This window comes from Carya illinoinensis, chromosome 8 (assembly GCF_018687715.1).
Source record: "Carya illinoinensis cultivar Pawnee chromosome 8, C.illinoinensisPawnee_v1, whole genome shotgun sequence".
Lineage (NCBI taxonomy): Eukaryota > Viridiplantae > Streptophyta > Magnoliopsida > Fagales > Juglandaceae > Carya > Carya illinoinensis.
In genome coordinates, this window is record NC_056759.1 from 2257546 (window position 1) to 2277799 (window position 20254).

The 20254-nt window shown below is 35.0% G+C and overlaps 2 protein-coding genes across 2 annotated transcripts; one reads left to right on the forward strand and one right to left on the reverse strand.

Annotated features, from left to right (window-relative positions):
- Window positions 1-5618: 5618 nt before the first annotated feature.
- On the forward strand, window positions 5619-8626 carry LOC122318681 (pentatricopeptide repeat-containing protein At3g48810-like). The gene is made up of 3 exons (XM_043136247.1): window positions 5619-5807; window positions 6540-6878; window positions 7439-8626. Exons 1-3 carry the CDS (start codon window positions 5619-5621, stop codon window positions 8435-8437), a joined length of 1527 nt encoding a protein of 508 aa, XP_042992181.1. The 3' UTR covers window positions 8438-8626.
- A 316-nt stretch (window positions 8627-8942) lies between these two features.
- On the reverse strand, window positions 8943-13241 carry LOC122319199 (protein Mpv17-like). The gene is made up of 3 exons (XM_043137153.1): window positions 12983-13241; window positions 10337-10428; window positions 8943-9742 (listed from the first exon to the last, which is right to left on the reverse strand). Exons 1-3 carry the CDS (start codon window positions 13130-13132, stop codon window positions 9334-9336), a joined length of 651 nt encoding a protein of 216 aa, XP_042993087.1. The 5' UTR covers window positions 13133-13241; the 3' UTR covers window positions 8943-9333.
- Between the last annotated feature and the right edge of the window lie 7013 nt (window positions 13242-20254).

The window sequence follows — 20254 nt, forward strand, 5'->3', positions numbered from 1 at the left end:
CAGTTCGATCGAGTTGATCGATCATGACTAGGCTGGCTGGGGTTGATTTAATCGAATGTTCACCATTATTCCCAGGAATATTATATGTCCATTCCAATCATGTCTTTGATCAACTTACTTTTGGCAAGTGCATGATACCTTGAGCTGGTACGTACGTCGTCTGTCCCTCTCTCTAAAATACCTTATCATCATATATATATATATATATATATATTCTTCCAGGCAGGCCAGGTGTTTCTTTTTTTTCTTGAAAGTAATACTTTTTTGACTTTGTCTGGACAAATAATATTGACTTATTCTACTTACAGTCTCGGCTGCTCGCAACTGCTCATATGCAGTTGGTGCCACGTCAGTCGAATTAAAAATAATAATACTCAGACGACAGACCTTGAAACAGTCTTCCCAATTTCTTCTACAAACTAGACCTTTTTCTATTCTTAATTCCCTCCATTTTTCACTAGCTTTAAGCAAAGGAGTGAAAATATCTGCACTTCTTTTCTATTCCATGCTCATGTAAAATCCTCCTTTTTCTATTCCATGGCTTTCTCTGACTCTTCTTCACAAGCAAAGAACTGCATGGCAAAAAATCAAGGTATAAAAGGGTTAAACATGAAGGCCATTATGACTGGGAAAAAAGAAAAGCAAACCCTAATTTTCATCGTCAAACGGTCCAAACCCCTCAAGTGAGTGTGTGTGTGTGTATATATATATATATATATGTCGATTGGACTTATACATGCTTATGCCCCGCCCCCCAAGGAGCCAATTAAGATGCATATCTTGTTAAGTACTGGTATCTAAATTTGTTTATTATGAAGTATATACCACCATGTATATACATAATTAATAAACTTCATTTACAACTAGAGAGGGTAAAAAGGTCCAGTCTAAGAGTCCAAGGTCTTGTAGTTTGAAGGGAGACCCATCGATCTGGCAAAGTGAAGATAACAGCCCCTAGTGGGCTTGGCCCACCAAGAGAGAGGCATGTCTGTCCCGGACCAAGACTAATGAGACGTTGATAGGAGTTGCCAAGTGAGACATATGCCGACCTGTCAGCCACCTAAAATCATTACCAGTATATGGCTACCAAGAAGTGTGTGAGAGAACCTATTACCACCGTTCACTTGGGAAAAGGACGGTGGTCACCATCGAGATAGGCTAAGGAGGCGCCAACTCCTCAAGTCCCTAGAAAACAATAGTTAGGAAGTATGCAGTAGAGGTAACTATGACTTCTACACTGAAAAAGGAAAGATGGGCGCCATCGCAGCAGGTTGAGAGGCAATTGAAATTATGGTCATGAAGCAGTAGTCGTGGAAATGCATGCTAAAAGAATAACCATAGCTCTACCCGTGAAAAGAGAGATTCATCAGCCTTGGCTAAATGGGTGCAGAGACGTGAGTAAGAGCTTAACGCTACATTAATTATTCATCCTAGGGTATCACGCCCCTTAACGGATTTACATGTACGTGGCATGAAGCTCGATGTGACAATTCCTTGGTATGAAAGCAACATAACTTCAATCCACACTATCTAGTATAAGAGCCAAATCGAGGTATGATCAAACTCATGTAATCTTAAGGCAAGGTAAACACTTCCTAAAAAAGAGGCTGACTTAAGCATTGAAGGATCATTTGACCAACCCCGAACTCTCTTCTATTTGTTTGTATGTTTGCAGGTCCTTTTGTACCCTTCCTAACTGTTCGAGGAATCTTCCCAATATGTACAAGTCACGTCGAGAATAACAGCCATTCAAGTCAGAAAAATGCATGGCTAAATCCTAATCCGCACTTCTCACCTCATATTAACCAAAACCGACAAACTGTGGCCTAATAACCATTGCAGAAAGTAACTCCCACGTACACATGATGAGCTTACACTGTTACATTTGCAGGTTTCGGGTGAGATGGATGATGAATACAAGATGATCATATAAAGTCATGCACGTATACACACGCGCGCCCCAGTTGAATGGTGATAAATTCTCAGGCAATTAGGGGATTGGCATGAGTGCAGATCACCTAAAAAAAAAATACTACACATAATTAGTTTCAAAAGTTCCTAGCTATACATAAAAGTAGCTCATTACTATATATAATCAGCTTTATAAACACATCAAGACGTTGAGAACTTGAGATCGATGATTTATTAACGATCTTTGCTAACATGTTGCTAATGTCAATGGTCCACATCAAAAGACGACCAATCGGTCGCATTCAAGTGAGTGATCCAGCTTTATCTGTGGCGAAACGCATTCAATAGGTTGTTAGAGCATTGACCCTAAATTATCTAAAATTCTAGCTAAATTTTAATAACATAAATGGGTCACTTTTTCTGTTCTGTCCAAAATTTGAAACGTGCTCTACATTTAATTAATTGTTTTTTTTTTAAGTAACAAACAAAACAAAAATAGTTCCTCCGGCCCAATAAGGAAGTTTGTTCAAAAGCCGAACTACCTGGATCACCGGGCCAGCACGTCTCGGCTCCATCAATGCATAAAGAAAAAGCCTATATCCTAATTTAATAACTCTACGTAGAGAGCTGGTAACCAAAGCTGAAAGATTTCTATTCTTAGTAAACCTCCGAACCCAGATCAGTTTCTCTCTTCGACTGGGCGATTTAGGGGTAGGGATTAGGATTTTGATTTTGGAATGAGAGTTTAAAATATTATTTTTAATATTATTATTATTTTAAAATTTAAAAAAATTATATAATAATTTAAAAAAATTAAATTATTTATTATAATTTATGTGGTAATTTGATAAAGTTGTAATAATTAAACGAAAAGTTTAATTATGTAACGACGGTATTCTCTTTCTCTACTCGCTCTCGCTTTCCCTGTCGATATATCGATTCGTGTCTATGCCGTGTAGTGGTAAAAATGGAATTGGATAGGGAAAAGGAACAAGGAGTTTTGGGAAGAGGACGAACAAGACCCACACGCAGTGCGTGCGATGCGGACGCAGAAGCTTCCACCTCCAGAAGAGTCGCTGCGCCGCCTGTGCTTATCCCGCAAGCCACGTCAGAAAATGTAAACCGCTTTTGAAAATATGCGAAAGAGAATTAACACACACACATAAAATATATGGTCTTTGACGTGATCTGATTCCTGGGTTTTACTTCATTTGCCTGCTTTTAGTGATTTGTTTGGTTGCTTAAAAAAATGCAGAATTTTGTTTTTCATTTTCGATGTCCAGTGAAAAGAAAAGTAATCCTAAATGAGTGACTCAAACTTGATTAAGGTTAGAATTTTGATTTCGAAAGATGAGAAAATAATATATGAAATCGCATGCGTTTCTTTTACTCTTTTGAAGTTGAATCTCACCCAATTGAAATTGGAACATTACACAACTATTCTGCTTTTTGTTTTGTATATTTTCTTTGGTAATGAAATTATAACAAAGCATCTTGATTCTGTGATCGTTTCAGCATTTCTGGTTCTTTAAGTTTACTTTTAAGAAAATTAATTCGATCCTCTGTTTTGGTGTATTTCTCTTCCATTCCTATTACTTTTTGAGCTCGTAGTTTTGAACTATTGTCTTTCCTTTTTCCTCTACCTTGTTAATTTCACATTCCTTGTGGTGGCATTTCGAATGAATTGGTTCCTTTGAAAGTATTTTGTTTTTAGTTTTTTCTGACAGAGAGAGTACTGCTCAGTGCTTACCAGACTGCATCTTGGTTTTAAGCAGTGGAGCTAATTTAGGAGCTTGCAAGATTTAGTGAAACTAGTTATGACCTTGAAGCTAGACCACTAGATTTTCTACAGATAACTGGAGTGTGAAGGCTATCCGCAGAGAGACCACCGGAACTGGCCGTATGAGGTACCTCTGTCATGTGCCACGCAGGTTGAAGACTAACTTTAGAGAAGGTAGATTGTTTTCTCTGTTTGCATATCAATTATATGTTCTTACGTGCCTCAATATATTTTGGTTGAATGACCTCTGTCTCTCGTGTTTATTTAGGTACTCAAGCAACCACAAGGAACAAGGGAACAACCGCACACCCATAAAGTTTAGAAGGGCAATAGTATACTTTCATTTTATATATTTTCCTTAATTCCCAAACCAGAAACAAAACCTATAAAAGAAAAAAAAATTTAGAGTGTTGCCCAGATGACTAACATAAGAGGGGGATGAATTGGATTATATTTCAATTATAATCAAATACTCAACATAAAATATAAACAAAATACGAAACAACAATAAATATAAAGAATAAGGATAAGAGAGAAGTAAACTCAATATGTTAACGAGGTTTGACCCTACTGCCTACGTCCTCGCCTCAAGTTATCCCTTGAAAATTTTCAAATTCACTATTCAACTTTTTTCAGGTGGAGATAGAAACTTATTCCACTTTTGAACAACATCATTATAAAGGATCTGTGTAAAATACTATCTACACCTACAATCACCTTACACGTGGTGATTCAACTATTTTGTGTGTAAAATATTTTCTACATACACAAGGGTATATACACATTTTTATTGATACAAGAGTTGATAGTGAGTAAGTTATCAGAAAACGCTCCTCAATAAGTGAAATAAGAATAATACAACGCAAACTATATCTATCTCAAAATGAATAAAGATTAAGGCTCAACACTTAGAGAAAAGAGAATGAAAACTTTGAATGAATGTTATATGCTCTTGGTGTTGTGAATTTAAAGCTCTCAAATAATTTATTTATAGGCATATGAGACTTCATATTTAAATTTAAAAAGATTCACATTCAAAGACAACATCATTCACTTTTTCAAAAAATTCAAATAAAAGTTTTTTCTTTTTTCATTTGTCAAAGACAACATCATTCACTTTTCAAAAATTTCAAACCTAATTTTTTTACTTTTCGCATATGACAAATTGAGTGCTATTTACTTTTCAATTTTTTCAAATAAAATCATCTACTTTTTACATAAATCAAAAAGAGTATCAATCAATTTTGAAAATATTTAAACAAAGCATGCATATGTAAAAGATGACAACCAATCATTTTTAATATTTTTAAAATTTAAAATTTTAATCATGTCATGCACATGTGAAAGATGAAAATCAATCATCTTTCAAATTTTCAAATTTAATTTTCAAAATATTCATGCACATGTGAAAAATTTATTTTAATGTTTTATGATAAAATATTAATTTTAAACTTTAATTCTAATTTTGAATTTTTTAATAGATTTACAACATTATTCTATGAGCTGTAATGTGAGATTGTTTCCTTCTTACTCATACTTAGTTCTTTGATGTGCTTGACTTCATTCTGTAAATAACTTGAGTTTGAAACTCTTTTATTTTTTGAATTCATTTGTTATCATTAAAATCAATCTATAAATATATAATTATATAAAATTTAAAATCTTGAGTTCAATATAGAGCATTGTTTACAGTCTGTTTTTTGTTTTTAAATGTTGGAGACCTGCTTTATTTTGACAATCAATGGGAACTACTTTCAACTAGTCTCTTTTGTCTCTCTCTACTGTGTTTATGAATGTGTTTTCTATGTTGATGAGACTTGTTGGCTTGTTGCCCCAAGTTATTATTTCTCATCTGTTGCTTAATATTTTGATTTTGATTTTTATCATCACTTCTTGTTGCTTGGCCTGTAATGGCTGGTGCTATTCAATGTCATATGGCAAAGTTATGGTTCCCAAAAATGATCGGTTCAAGTTTTTGCAACTCCCAAAAAAGTCATCAAGGGGAAGAAAAGGAGATAATTTTTCAGGTAGAGGAAAGGGTAGGCTTGTGACTGTTGGCAGTTGGAGAGGAGACTTGAATACAATGGCGAAGCTGGTGGATGTGCATAACTCTCAGGTTTAGGTTATTGTTTTTGAGATAGAACCATTTGCTATCAGCCTTGGGCCATTGGAACCACAACCACCCCTTCAGTCAGCCGATACAACCATGTTAAATTCCATTGTTAAACAGCCAACCTAGCACTTTGCATAATTATTGCCACGCCAGGTTTCGAGGATCTGCACGAGGCACGATCTCCATTGCAGGAAGATTTTCTTCCAGGAACATGAGTAGGTTGTTTGAGACTTTGAGTAGTGCAGTTAGGCTAGTCTTTGTTCTTTGTTGTTTACCATTTCTGGAAAGAAATTCTCTCTGTACCATGATTTGGAGCTGTTCTTGAGAGTTAAATCTGTGTAACCCCATGGTACAGGGATGTTAAAACAAGTTCACTAAAAAAAACCTAAAAGAAATCATTTTCGAATAATGCTGTAAACATGTTGTATTTCCAGTCTAGCTGCAGAAATGATTTAGGGCCGTTGGAATAAAATAAGTTTCAGCTGATCACATTGTTACAATTTTTTTAAATTTTTACATAAAATATAATAAATAATTTAATTTTTTAAATTTTTAAATTTTTTAAATAATAATAATATTAAAAACTAATATTAAAATAGTATTTTACCTTACTGTCCAATCCGCAACTTGAACCAAATTCAATAAGATTGCAGCTGGGCGGCCTCATTTTCCGCTGTATATCCCCGCGTCCGAACATCCCGATTCCTTTGCCCTGCGCCAACACGCGGTTAAACCCAACAACCCACAGAAAACTCGAATCAAGATTCAAAACAAAAGTATTCACAGAGAAAACAGGCCTCAGTTGGTAGGGTTTTAGCATCTTTCTGTGCGAAAAATGGTATAGCTTTGAAGCCTCAATGTCTGGGAATCCCACATCCTATAACAATCCAACGTTCATTCTGCGACAAACCGCCGAATCCCAATCCTCTTCTGGCGATATTGCTTAAGGAACCAAGTTCCCGAATTAAAGTTGTATTAGATTCAGAGGACTCTTCTGCCCTCAATAGCTTCGGGTATTCCTGGGAAGCACTCCTCACTTCTCTCGGGTCTTTGTCTCCTCAGAAGGCCAAGCTGGTAATTCTCTCGTATACTCTCTCTTTCTTCTCACCGTTTTTTTGTTGTCACTTTGCACCCTTCGGTCGCCGGGAAAGCACGGAGAAAGAAATGAAAAGGAAGAAATCTTGAAACTTTATCATAAAAATGGAAAGTGAATTCTTTTCAGGTGTCAGAGTCATATTTGTTTCTTTCGTACGTTTTCTAAGCAACCAAACGGAACTGTAAGATTCATCTACCCCCAATTTCTGAAAATTTAACACAAGAAAATGTAGGAATCCACAGAAATTGTTGATTTACATTAAAGTTGTGACTTGTGAGCTTTTATCAAGTGTTGATCACTGGTCAACATATTGGTCATGAACCAAAAACACAAAATCGTGTGTGTAAAAAGAGAACCTGAAAATCACTTTGACTCACTAGAGTAAGAATTTCACTTTTGGAATCCGTGTACTTTGCAGGCATCAAAATATGGTATTTTTATGAATCTCTGCGTGAACTTGTCATCACTGTATTCCCATCTTTTCCTGGTTCTTCAACTCACTGTTGTGCTCATAATATTCCATTGTTTGATTGATCAGGTTTTGGAGTGGAGATTAGAGAAAATGCTGAAGGATAATGTGAGAGACCATGATTCCTTCTCTGAGTTGATGTCCCTCTGTGGAAAAGTTCAGAGTCTCCCTCTTGCCATGCGTGTCTTTACTTCTATGGAGGCTCATGGAGTGAAGCCAACTTCTTCTGTCTTCAATTCGCTTATACATGCTTGCTTGTCTTCGGGTAATTTATTGACAGCCCAGAGCTTATTTGAGATGATGGAGAGATCAGAGGGCTACAAGCCTAATTCTGAAACTTACGATGCTTTCATATTCGTGTTTTCAAAATGGGGAAATGCTGCTGCAATGCAAGCTTGGTACTCTGCCAAAAAAGCTGCCGGGTTCTCTGCTGATATTCAAACCTATGAATCTTTGATTTCGGGTTTTGTTAAAGGAAGGAATTACGATGGTGCTGATAAATTATTTGAAGAAATGAAGGTGTCCGGAATAATGCCCAACATAGCCATATTGGATAATATGCTCGAAGTGCTTTGCAAGCGGAGAAGTTTTGGTCAAGTGAAAGAGTTCATTAACTTTGTGCTTGATGGTGAGCGGGAAATTAGTAGCCGAATGGCTGAGAGACTTATGAAGTTTTATGTCGAAGTGGGGACCGTGGACGATATGGAGGAGCTCCTTGTAACTTTGATGAATGCCAATCAAATTTCCGAGATTTTGTCACGGGTACACAGTGCGATCATAGGGATGTATGCAATGCAAGATAGATTGGGCGATGTAGAACATTCTGTTGATAGGATGTTAAAACTGGACTTATCATTCAACAGTCCTGATGATGTTGAGAAGGTAATTTGTTCTTACTTCAGGAGGGCAGCTTATGACCGGCTAGACGTATTTTTGGAACGTATAAAAGGTTATTATGTGCCCAGAAGGTCGACTTACGATTTGTTGATAGCTGGTTATCGAAGAGCAGGTTTATCAGAAAAATTAGATATTGTGATCAAGCATATGAAATCAACTGGATTGTCATAGCAACCTACCTGTATTGTGTTTGCAGCAAACTGCTATGATCTGCAATGTGCATCTATGTATAGTAGCATCGGATGACATGTATCCTAATGCCTTTGTGCCTTCAAACATAAAGGGTTTGGCTCATGTCAAGAGAGATAAAAGTCAGGGGAAATGGGATGCTGAATTATGTGTCACACTGTTATTCAAAAATAAGTGGGAATTCCTCTTTGCACTTGTAGGACTGAACTCCTGGATAGTCGTTCATCGGGAGAATTTTTAACCGAAGTTCGCACTTCTGGAAACAGCTCTTTACATGTTCAGAGAGTACGTACGGAGCAATGTCTGGAATCTAGTCAAGTCTTTCAACGACAGGCTATAGACCAGGACATTAATGAAAGATTTATTTTTTCCCCCTTTTACTAACAGAAGTTGAATCGAGTAGAGATGAGACTGGGGGACCTCTAACCGAAATTTACAAAAAATCCCAGGACCCATAAAATCTAGAAAGACTTTACTGAAGCAGCACTTTTACGAAATTACATCAATAAAGGCTCAAAGCTCAAAATCTCACGTCTCATGAACTTTTTCATCACTATGCACTTACAAGAGTATTACAACGAAAGATAGGAGGAAAATCTATCATTCCCGATCTAATATAACAACAGGCAAATCTCATAACCCTTGAGCAAACAAAATTGAATGAACATGATAGGATAACAAGTAATGTCAATTTCCTTGTATTCCAATTGGAAATCAGTTCAATGTGAGACCAATTGTTCAATACTTCCCACATCCCAACTTTAAAAACAGAAGTTGGTATTTGGAGGTTCTCAATGAACTCTTTACTTTTCTGAAATGTATCTCCACTATGATCAGAGCAAGGTTCAGGATGAAAGATGAAACGGGTTGACGAGAAATTAGCCACTTTGGCCTTTTTGTTCCTTCAAAGGTAGAAAAGATTTCAACCATTGCTTCCAAGGAGCATCCTGTTGTTGCTCAATCCATGACAAAAAACAACTATCCACCAGGCAGAAAAAGTTGTCATAAAGAAGCTGATACCTCACGGGTATGTATCGGAAATTTGCAACTTGAAGAATTGGCCATATGCCTCCTTCCAGAATCAAGGCTGGGAGAAAGTCCCTCTTCACATCTTCCTTTATTTGAGGGGCACTCTTTCCAGTTGAAAACCCCATGTAAGTGAAAAAAAGGAGTAAATCCAATGGGCCAAAGATGATCCCATCAACAGCAACTTTAGTAGCAACAAATCGAAAGGAATTGGGTTGCAATAAGAGGTGAAATCTTATAAATCGATCCAAACCTTCGTACCTACAAATGAGAAAGAGAAAAAGGATTTATAGAGTAATGTACCCTTTTTGCTTTTTTGAGAATGTGGAAAACTCTCAGACACCTCACCTATGCCAGTGGGCGACTGCATGTTAAGCTCACTAAAAAACTTCCAACTTCAATTGGTTTTGGGTTTGCTCAAGACTGAGCGAGAGAGGTAGGAATTAAGAGCTTCAACAAAAGACAACCAATGGGTTTGACTGAACGAAAATGCATTTAAACAGTGGTTGTGGAAGAATAATTCAAACCTAACTCTAGAAACAGCTAATGCACATGTATAGGAGTGCATGCTTTATAGCCTTAATCCCATGAGCAGCAAATGACAAAGTTAGTGAATTATAGTAATGCATTCAGCTTTACTTTTGGCAAGTTTCTTGTAGATTTCTAAGTGTCAGATATTGCATGCAACCTGTGTAATTACGCAATGCCTTTTATGATAAAACCCTCGATTAATTTAAAAAGAAAATCTAAATAATATCAACAAGCCCTAAGATAAATTCCTGTTTTATTTTGATCAACAGCAAAAACCAATCTGTCACTAAAAAGTTTGTTTCTCAATGAGTAAGGTACACTTACCAGAAGTGACCAACTGGCCCAACAAATCCAAACCCAAACACACTGGTTGTAGCCACTCGTTTCCAATAGATTTTCAGTTTCTCATCTTCATCCTGATGAATGAAAGATGGAGCGGTTATCTTTGAACAAAAATAGACAAGTAATGCTACGAACTTTCTGTTATGTAATAAGGCCAAAGATACAAGTCACATAATGTGAGATGAGAATTTTCAAATATTAAGAATTGCAAAATGCCAGTTTTTACTAACCTTGTTTGGTTATACAGATGAGCCGAGATGAGATAAGAAATATGTGAAGAGTAGTGATATAATTTGTTAATAGTAGTAAAATGGTTTGAGTTAAGATGTTTTATAAGATTTTGAGAAATGAAATCAAAGTTGAATAAAAATATTATAAAGTTAAAATATTATTTTTTTAATATGATTTTTGTTTTGAGATTTGAATTTTTTTTTTTTTTTTTTTATAGGTAAAAGAGATTTTATTGATCCAAGTAAAAAGACAAAGCCTGAGTATACAGGAAGTATATAAGAAAGAGCCTAATTACAAACTACGTGCTATGGAAAGTAGCATAAAAGTCATTAAAGCTCATTCCGTTCAATAGAATAGAGGAGGCCCATAGTAACAAAGAATGAAAGAAAAAATCCCTAAATCCAGCCAAAGAGCGTTCCCTATCCTCAAAGCAGCGCGCGTTTCTTTCATTCCATGTGCACCACATTAGACATAGCGGTATCATCTTCCAAACAGCGGCAATTTAGATTTGAAAAAGTTGAATTGTTTTTTATATTTTGTTTGGAAGTTTGGGAAATTTGTAATGATTAGTTGAAAATTTGAAATTGAAAAGTGTTTGTGTTTGAATGGTGCTTGGATGTTGAGATGAGATGAGATGGGTTGAGACCATATGTGAAACCAAATGGGGCCTAATATTACCTATAGCAAGACAAAAAGGAAGAAACCGAAGCATGACTAACCTAAATTCGAGAATTTGTGCAGAAATGGTGTGCCAAATGGCTGCCCAATAATCTGTATAGTCATTAATCACTGGCATTCCAATAGTCACCACGACTGTTATTCCACAGAAAAAACAAGGGATACCATTCTTGCCTGGTGTTATTGTGGTAAAATGAAATATGCCACCCTTTCATGTGGTGACAGGTAGGTCCAAGATCCAAGTGATTGATTATACAAGTCATTCCCATGCCAAAGTGAGCATTGGATTATTTGTACAACCAGTGGATTTTTTCTTCTAAAATAAATAGATTGGCCAAAAACATGAGGACTGCTGTCTTAGTTCTCCTTTCTTTTCTTCCTTTTATATTCTGTGTAGAGTCAAACTCCACTCCATACCAATTTACAGATATAAACATCATAAACCCTTGAAAACATGAAAAATCACAAACACACCAACCATTTTAACCATAGGGAGGTGTGAATTAAACCCACTAAGAAAATATATACATATATATAAAATGTCAGCCATGAAAAAAGATAGGAACATGACCTCTATCAGTCCATTTAATCATAAATATAATCATATAAGGAAGGCAAATCTTCATTAAAGCCTTATGTGCACTAGCAATGCCATACACCTTTTAGAAAGCTTCCTTGAGTGTCCTGTCACGATAATGCAAGTCATGAAAAAAGCAAGTTCTAGATTCACTGGCCATCTCAAGTCTAGTATGACTAAAAATAACACCCCCCCCCCCCTTCTCTCTCTCTCTCTCTCCATCCTCTCTTGTAAATCCTAAGCAAGATGATGATGAAGGAATAGAAAACTTTAACGGAGATTTGTGTTCTGAAAGACATCAGAGTAGCTAAGTCTAAAGACAAAGAATTCTATTATAGTGCTGGATTTATACTCATTAGTTATGTTTGTCCGCGGTAAGAATCCAACCCCCATGCTGCAGCTGACGAAATTGAGATTCTTGATTTGATTTTCATAATTATCTAATCATTTTGATTTGATATTATCTCGATTTGATTTTCATAATGATTAAGATTTTTACCTTATCCCATCTCAATGAAATTTTCCTATAAATAGGAATCTATGCTTTGTATTCAATCACACTTGAGAAAGGTAAAGATGCAGTTTCTCCCTCCTCTCCTCTCTATCTCAATTTCTATTATATTTTATATTTTCTATCACTTTTATTACAGCAGGTTATTCATTCTAGAATCCTAATGAGAAAAATTCCTCCACATACTTGAAGTCTTAGAGCCAGAATTTGTAGGTCTGTGGGGCACATGCCAGAAACTGCTCCATTCACTGGCTTTGGAAAATAATTTTAGTCACAACTTCCCATCAGTAACTCAATAGTATCTTTTCTCAACCTGTATTTCCTTCATTTCCGTACTAGAAAAAACTCACAGTCCAGTGTCGACCATGTCTTAACTCAATACGATGAACGGCAGAAACAAAAACACATATAATATGACGTCAACTATTTCGCAAGAAAATGGCAGATACCTAATTGCCGAACAGTTAATACACGCAAATACATATAAATGGATAACAGATGGAAAAAGGCGGACATAAAGAAGGGAATCGGAGAGACGCATTTACCAAAACAGCGAGGAAAGAGCTCAGAAATGTTCGAATCCTTACGTAGAACTTAAGAGTATTAGAGGGTTTTGCAGATGGGAACTAACCTGAACTTGATGATGCTTCTTGGCAGTGTAGTTGGTGATTGTCTGGGCGGCTATATCTCCAAAACCCCATATAATACCCGAGCTGATGACCTGTGTCTTAACTGGGTGGACAGCCAAGCAATTTTGGTACCATTTCCACAACTTCAACATGGCCCAGTTGATAAAGACTATAGAGTAAAAATTCTAGAGACAGCCAGAGAAAGGAGTAGATTAGACTTCGGAACGTCATTCCTTTTCGTGAGTGGGTTTCGGCGGAAGCCTGAATTTTTAGATAGAAAATCTTGTTGTAAGTATAATTGCTTTTATTAATATGTGTTTTAATTTAACGTAACTAGTTAAAAAGTAATATTATTATCTATCATTCTTCGAGTAAACTAAAGCTTAAAAAAAAAACTCATATACTGGAATTAAAAACTTATATTTTTTAATCTCGTAGGCCATTTTTAAAAAATTTTGAAAAAAAATGGATAATTTTGATATCAGTATAAAAAACTTATTTTTTTTAATAGTATATCTACCTTTTTTTATAAATACATGCGCAGAATTTTTGCCCCTTAAGATTGTATTTAATATTATTTTTTTATAATAATTATGATACATTACAAATAAATTACGTGAATGGTTATACTACTCATCATCTTACATTACACATCATATATATTTTAATTTTAATTCTTTTTAGTTATTTTTTTATTTTATTCTTGCTAAACTAATTAAGTTATTGTACTTATTATTCATACACTACATATTTATCATCTCTCACCAAAATACATCTCTTTTTGTTTAAATATATATATATATATATATATATATATATCTTTATATTATAATAAGCACCTATACTACTGCTATAGTAATAAACAGTAAAATCACATTTTGTTTCCGTGTGTTTCATATCATCACTTTTTCCTTTCATTTTTGTGTACACTATCCGTGCAAAAGTTTTTAAATTGTGATTATAATAGAAAGATTTTACTGATTATGCAGTCTGCTGGTCAAGACAGAAGTTACTTTTTCTTTTAGTTGCTCAGTGCATGCGTATAGATAATGACAATTTGTCAGACATCATAAAAAAAATATTAAAACTCTGCTATTGGGAATCCTGATGCTACAGTATTTTCGTTTAACTTTTTTTTTCCAATTTTACCCTTAGTTGTAATTCAAAATTTCGTTGGGTTTGCTTTTATTTTTCTTTTGCTGACTGTCATTTTAGTCTTTTTACATTTAGTATCTTTTTAGTTCTTCTTCCATGCCGACACTCCCACCCACCATCTCTCTCTCTCTCTCTCTCTCTCTCTCTCTCTCTCTCTCTCTCTCTCTCTCTCTCTCTCTCTCTCTCTCTCTCTCTCTCTCTCTCTCTCTCTCTCTCTCTCTCTCTCTCTCTCTCTCTCTCTCTCTCTCTCTCTCTCTCTCTCTCTCTCCGCTTATTCCTCTTCACCGCCACACTCTTACCTCTAGCAAAGCAAAATCGAGACACCACTGCCTCCATCAGTGAAGCACAGTATCTCGCATCGAATCTCTAACCCGTGATTTCATCCTCCATCCTCCTTTCCAACCTCAATATCACATGCCTCCTGTCTCAGCCCGACGAAGACAAAAGCCGAGAAATCTCATCCTCCATCTGAATGAGAAATAGAGGTGGGTGAAGAAGAACATCGATGGATCTTCCCAAAGCTATGTTATTTTTTTTTTTTTCAAACAACGAATGTTTGAATGATTACTTTACTAAAAAATCGGAAGATTTTGTTCAATATTTTTGGATTTTTTTTTTTTTGGTGTGATGGACATCCGTATGATTTCGGTTCCTTTTGTTGGGTTATTTTCTGTGAGAAAATGATCTATCTGATCATGCACATATTAGCATATATGGCTTTTATTCTGTTTGAGTTATTATTCCGTATGGTTTTTATTTACTGTTTGGTAATTTTTTTTCCTATTACGTATATGCATATGATGTATATGATTGAACCGTTTGCCTTGTGTTCGCCGTGTGGTGGTTGGCCATGCATGGAAGCTCTGGTTCGGCAGCAGAGGTATCCGTGTCATGCTGTGTTTAATCTAGGGCTTCAAACATTGGGTTTGAGTTTCATTTTTTGAAAGTTTTTATTTTTGTTTGTTGAACTTCAATTTCAAATTCGATCATCTTTGTGTTTGTTTTTTTTTTTTTTACTCATGCATATGCGTATCACAAATTTCATGGTGGTGCAGAAATTAAAACATGTTGAACTGAGAGGACAAAAAGCTTGAACTGAGAGAACAAGAAGCATAAATCATACCTACGAAATGCCCAAATTCTCTCTCTCTCTCTCTCTCTCTCTCTCTCTCTCTCTCTCTCTCTCTCTCTCTCTCTCTCTCTCTCTCCACCTTTTTTAATTTATGTATTATTTTCTTTATGGATTTGATGATATGTTCTGTGATTTTTGTTTGCAGAGGAATGAGAATATTAGTCTGATTGGATCAAAGATCGCGGTAATTTCAACTCCATTCCTTGTTTTTAATGTATTTGTTTATCATGACCAGTGTTTCATTTGTTTGCTTAGGAAAACCTAATGGGTTTTTTATTACTCTACTTGATTGAGGTTTAGATTTTTGTGGATTTTATTTTTTTGAGCTAATTAGGATTTGCAATATAACTTATCATGATATTATTTTTCTAGAAACACACTAAAATGGAAGATACAAACTTGAAAAGGGCTCACGAAGACCTCCAAAACAGAATTGATATTCTACGAAAGCGAGTAGAAGTAAGTCCTAAGTATCTTTTTGTCTTTATATTTGCTAAGTTTCTTTTGTTACTAAGCTGTGATGTTTCTATGTTTGACGAGGGGTCTTTCATTGATGCCATCATGTTGCATGATGGAGAAGTATGGAGGGCTGCTCTTGACACACACAGTCTTGAAGATGACCTGGATTTTGGAAAACTTTATATCTTTATCCCCCTGACCAATCATAGGTATGCTCAGTTGCTTGTGACTCTTGCATGTCTTCAAAAGATTAAAGACGGCTTTTGTTCAGATAGAATCGGGATTATGTTGAAAGGAAAGAATTGAATTTACAAATATCCTTAAAAATAGCAAGTTTGATGGTTATTGGTATATGTATGTTGCAGTTCAGCATCACTAATCGCAGCAATTATAAATTGACTGGTATTGGTCTGATAAAAGGGAAAAACAAGAAAATTTTAATTTTTTTATGTTTTTTGCTACATTGGGATTTGGAAAATTTCAGAAACCAAAGAATCGGGGCCAGATAGTTGAATTAGTATCACTTGAGTGGAGGTTTTGGCTCTTTATGTCCCATTTGATGAAAACTCCTAGCAGGCATACAAAAGGCTTTTAAAGTTTGTTAAATTGATTTCTTTTTACTTATAAAAAAATGTTTATTAAACTGTAGACTAGAGAATCCACGGGCCTATGATATCTTATACGAACATTTACACTTATTTCTAGTTTGTGAGTTTTTTGGAAATTTTGTTATTTGTTATTGTCTTATTGATAAATAGAGAATACTTTGGTGTAATTATAGAGAAGCCTAGCTTAGCCATCGTGGAATAATAGTTACTCTGGCTCAGTTCCTTTCTCTTTTTTTTTCCCCCTTTTATCTGGGATTTCCTTTCTTAAGTGTTAATTTGTTTCAACATCCTTATGTTAAACAAGTTGCACAGGCTACTCGGTTTCAGTATAAGAAACTCTAGTATTGTAGTGATTTTTTTTTTTTAATAAGTAGCGTTGAGGCTAATATTACAGGTGGATCATTAAGTTTTCAGGCTCTCTAGATTTTTTCTTAGAAGTGAAAAAAATAGTTGCGGTCATGGACTTGAATATTTTTAAAATAGACAGGAATGTATCATTTTTCGCATTTGAAATAGTTGGTTTGGACTTTGGATGCACGATCACATCACATGGCCTCCTTTTGTCGTTATTGAATTCAACAAAGTAAAGGCAAAAATCTAGATTCTTTTGTTTGTATTTATTTTAGACATGAGTGCAAGAGTTGGTGATGACTTTCAAAGAAAAATACAAATATTTTAGTAAATGGGAGATCACATATATGTTAATTATTTCTAGATGTTACCATATATAGATTAAAATATTTTTTTTCTTATAGTATCAGATAAGGCCAGGCAGTAGTTCCTCAAATATGAAATCAAAATCGAACTATGATTTGGTAGATCTAACCTTAATTTATTTCTCATATTTTATAATTTAAATGTCAATATGTCACGAGCTTCTGATAACCTCGATCAATAGTATTATGTTTCAAAACCCAGACAATGAAATAGATCAAGTATATTAATATTTTTTTATTTTATTTATTTAGTTTTGTAAATCCAAACATCTCTGCAGCTTTTTATTCTTGTTCTTTCATTTCGAGTTTATTCGTCCATCAATCTTAAAATTTATTGTAACGTATTTTTTTTCTAAATTGATTTGTAACAATTAACTATTGTGTATAAGGAAATAACTAAATAAAGAAATAGTCAGAAATCTTTAATCTAGAAGAACCAACATTAAAAAAAATAACCTGTTAAAGCTGAGACCCGAAATGCAAATTAAGAACCCAAAACTGAAGAAGCAGATTTCAAAAAGTTAAAACAATGGGAAGAGTTAATTTTACCTGATACGAAATAGTAGAAAATGAAGAAAGTGAATGTGAAATCAATCTTATACTAAGGTGTAGGTGGTGTAGGTGGTGAAAAGAAGAAACCAGAATTTGATGAGCAAAGCGGACAAATTCGTGAAAGGCAGTAACCAAAAAGGAAGGACGAAAGCGTAATTAGACACCATAAAACGCTAACCCTACAGGCCCCGTATATAAACCTCCTTAATTAGCTGCCTCTCATTTCGCCTCTCCTTTCAGCTTCCGTCCTCTCTCTCTCTCTCTCTCTCTCTCTCTCTCTCTCTCTCTCTCTCTCTCTCTCTCTCTCACTGCTTTTCTCTTCTCGTTTCGTCTCTCTCTCACTGCTTTTCTCTTCTTTTTGTCTTTTGTACTTTCGTTTGCATTACTCATCTCTTGCGTTTATTTCATTTATTTTTTGTTAATTTTTTGTGCATTTAGATCTAGATTGTTGTTTACAGTTTTTTTTTTCTGCTTTTAGATCTGAACCATTTATTTCGTTTATTTTTTGTTCATTTTTTGTGCGTTTATTTTTTGTTCTTTTTTTGTGCATTTAGATCTAGATTGTTCTTTACGGCTTTTTTTTTTCTCTTTCAGATGTGAACAGATTTGTTTTTATTTTATTTTCTTGATTTTCTTTGTGGTTTTTTGTTTTTGTTCTTGTTATTTTCCATCTGCACCGTGTCTCTTCTCTCATCTTGTTCTTCTTGTCTCTTCTATTTTTTTTCAACAAAAACGGTGGCCCTCTGTTTTAGACCAGACAACTCTGATCCATAGGATTTTTACAGGTCTTCTATAGGTGTCAGGCGCTGCAGTTATGATACTACATCGCTCTTTTGTAGCTGTCAGGCGCCGCAGTTATGATACTACATCGCTCTTTTGTAACTGTCAGGCGCCGTAGCACTATGATGCTACATCTCTTGTCTCTTGTAGAGAGATACTTCATGAGAGACGCTGTAAAGCAATAGAGAGATGCTTTGTCATAATTTTCTCTATAAAAGAATTATTCAGCTCATATTCTTTCGCATCTCATCTTCTTCACTTTTCTGAATTAAGTCTACATTCTTACTCTGCAATCTCTTTCTGCATTCTCACTCTGCAATAGTTCAGCAATCTTCTCATAACCAATATATGAGGTATTCTACACCTCGTTCACCAGTTGTTTCTGTTTCTACCGTAAATGCTATAATACAATACAATAATGATCTGACTAATAAGTCAGATGATGAAATTGTTTACGAGCTTGTGAGTCTCGGTACCCGATACTCATCAACCATTGTCGCATTTTCTCAACGGATACAATCCAAGACTGGTGGGGTTGACAAACTCAATGAAAATATTTCTATCCTTCAGGGACTTCTTCTGGAGTCCAACATGAAGATATAAACACTAAAACAAGAGAACAGAAATTTAAAACAAGAAAAAAGTGTTGATTTAAATCAGTAGGCAATCGAAAAGAAGATTTAAGTAAGGATTTTAAATTTTTGTTCGCTTAAATCTTCTTTTCGATTGCCTACTGATTTAAATCAACACTGTTTTCTTGTTTTAAATTTATGTTCTCTTGTTTTAGTATTTCTATCTTCATGTTGGACTCCAGAAGAAGCCGCTGAAGGATAGAAATATTTTCATTAAATTTGTCAACGCCACTAGTTTTGGATTGTAGCTGCTGAGAAAATGCGACAATGGTTGATGAGTATCGGGTACCGAGAGTCACAAACTCGTAAATAATTTCATCATCTGATTTATTAGTCAGATCATTATTGTATTGTATTATAACACCTATGGTAAAAATAGAAACAACTGGTGAACGACGTGCAAAATACCTTATATATTGGTTATGAGAAGATTGCTGAGCCATTGCAGAGTGAGAATGTAGAAAGAGATTGCAGAGAGTAAGAATATAGACTAAATTCAGAAAAGTGAAGAAGATGATATGCGAAGGAAGATGAGCTGAATAATTCTTTTATAGAGAAAATTATGACAAAGCATCTCTCTATTGCTTCATAGCATCTTTGGTGAAGTATCTCTCTACAAGAGACAAGAGATGTAACATCATAGTGTTGCGGCGCCTGACAGCTACAAAAGAGCGATGTAGTATCATAGCTGCGGTGCCTAAGAGTTACAGAAGAGCGATGTGGTATCATAACTGCGGCGCTTGAGAACTACAAAAAAACGATGTAGTATCATAACTGCGGCGCCTAACAGTTACAGAAGACTTGTAAAAATCCTATGGATCAGAGTTGTCTGGTCTAAAACAGAGGGTCACTATTTTTGTTGAAAAAAAACAGAAGAGACAAGAAGAACAATATGAGAGAAGAGACACGGTGCAGATGGAAAATAATAAGAACAAAAACAAAAAATCACAAAGAAAATCAAGAAAATAAAATAAAAACAAATCTATTCACATCTGAAAGAGAAAAAAAAAAGCCATAAAGAACAATCTAGATCTAAACGCACAAAAAAAGAACAAAAAATAAATGCACAAAAAATGAACAAAAAATAAACGAAATAAACGGTTCAGATCTGAAAGCAGAAAAAAAAACTGTAAACAACAATCTAGATCTAAATGCACAAAAAATTAACAAAAAATAAATGAAATAAATGCAAGAGATGAGTAGTGCAGACGAAAGTGCAAAAGACAAAAAGAAGAAGAAA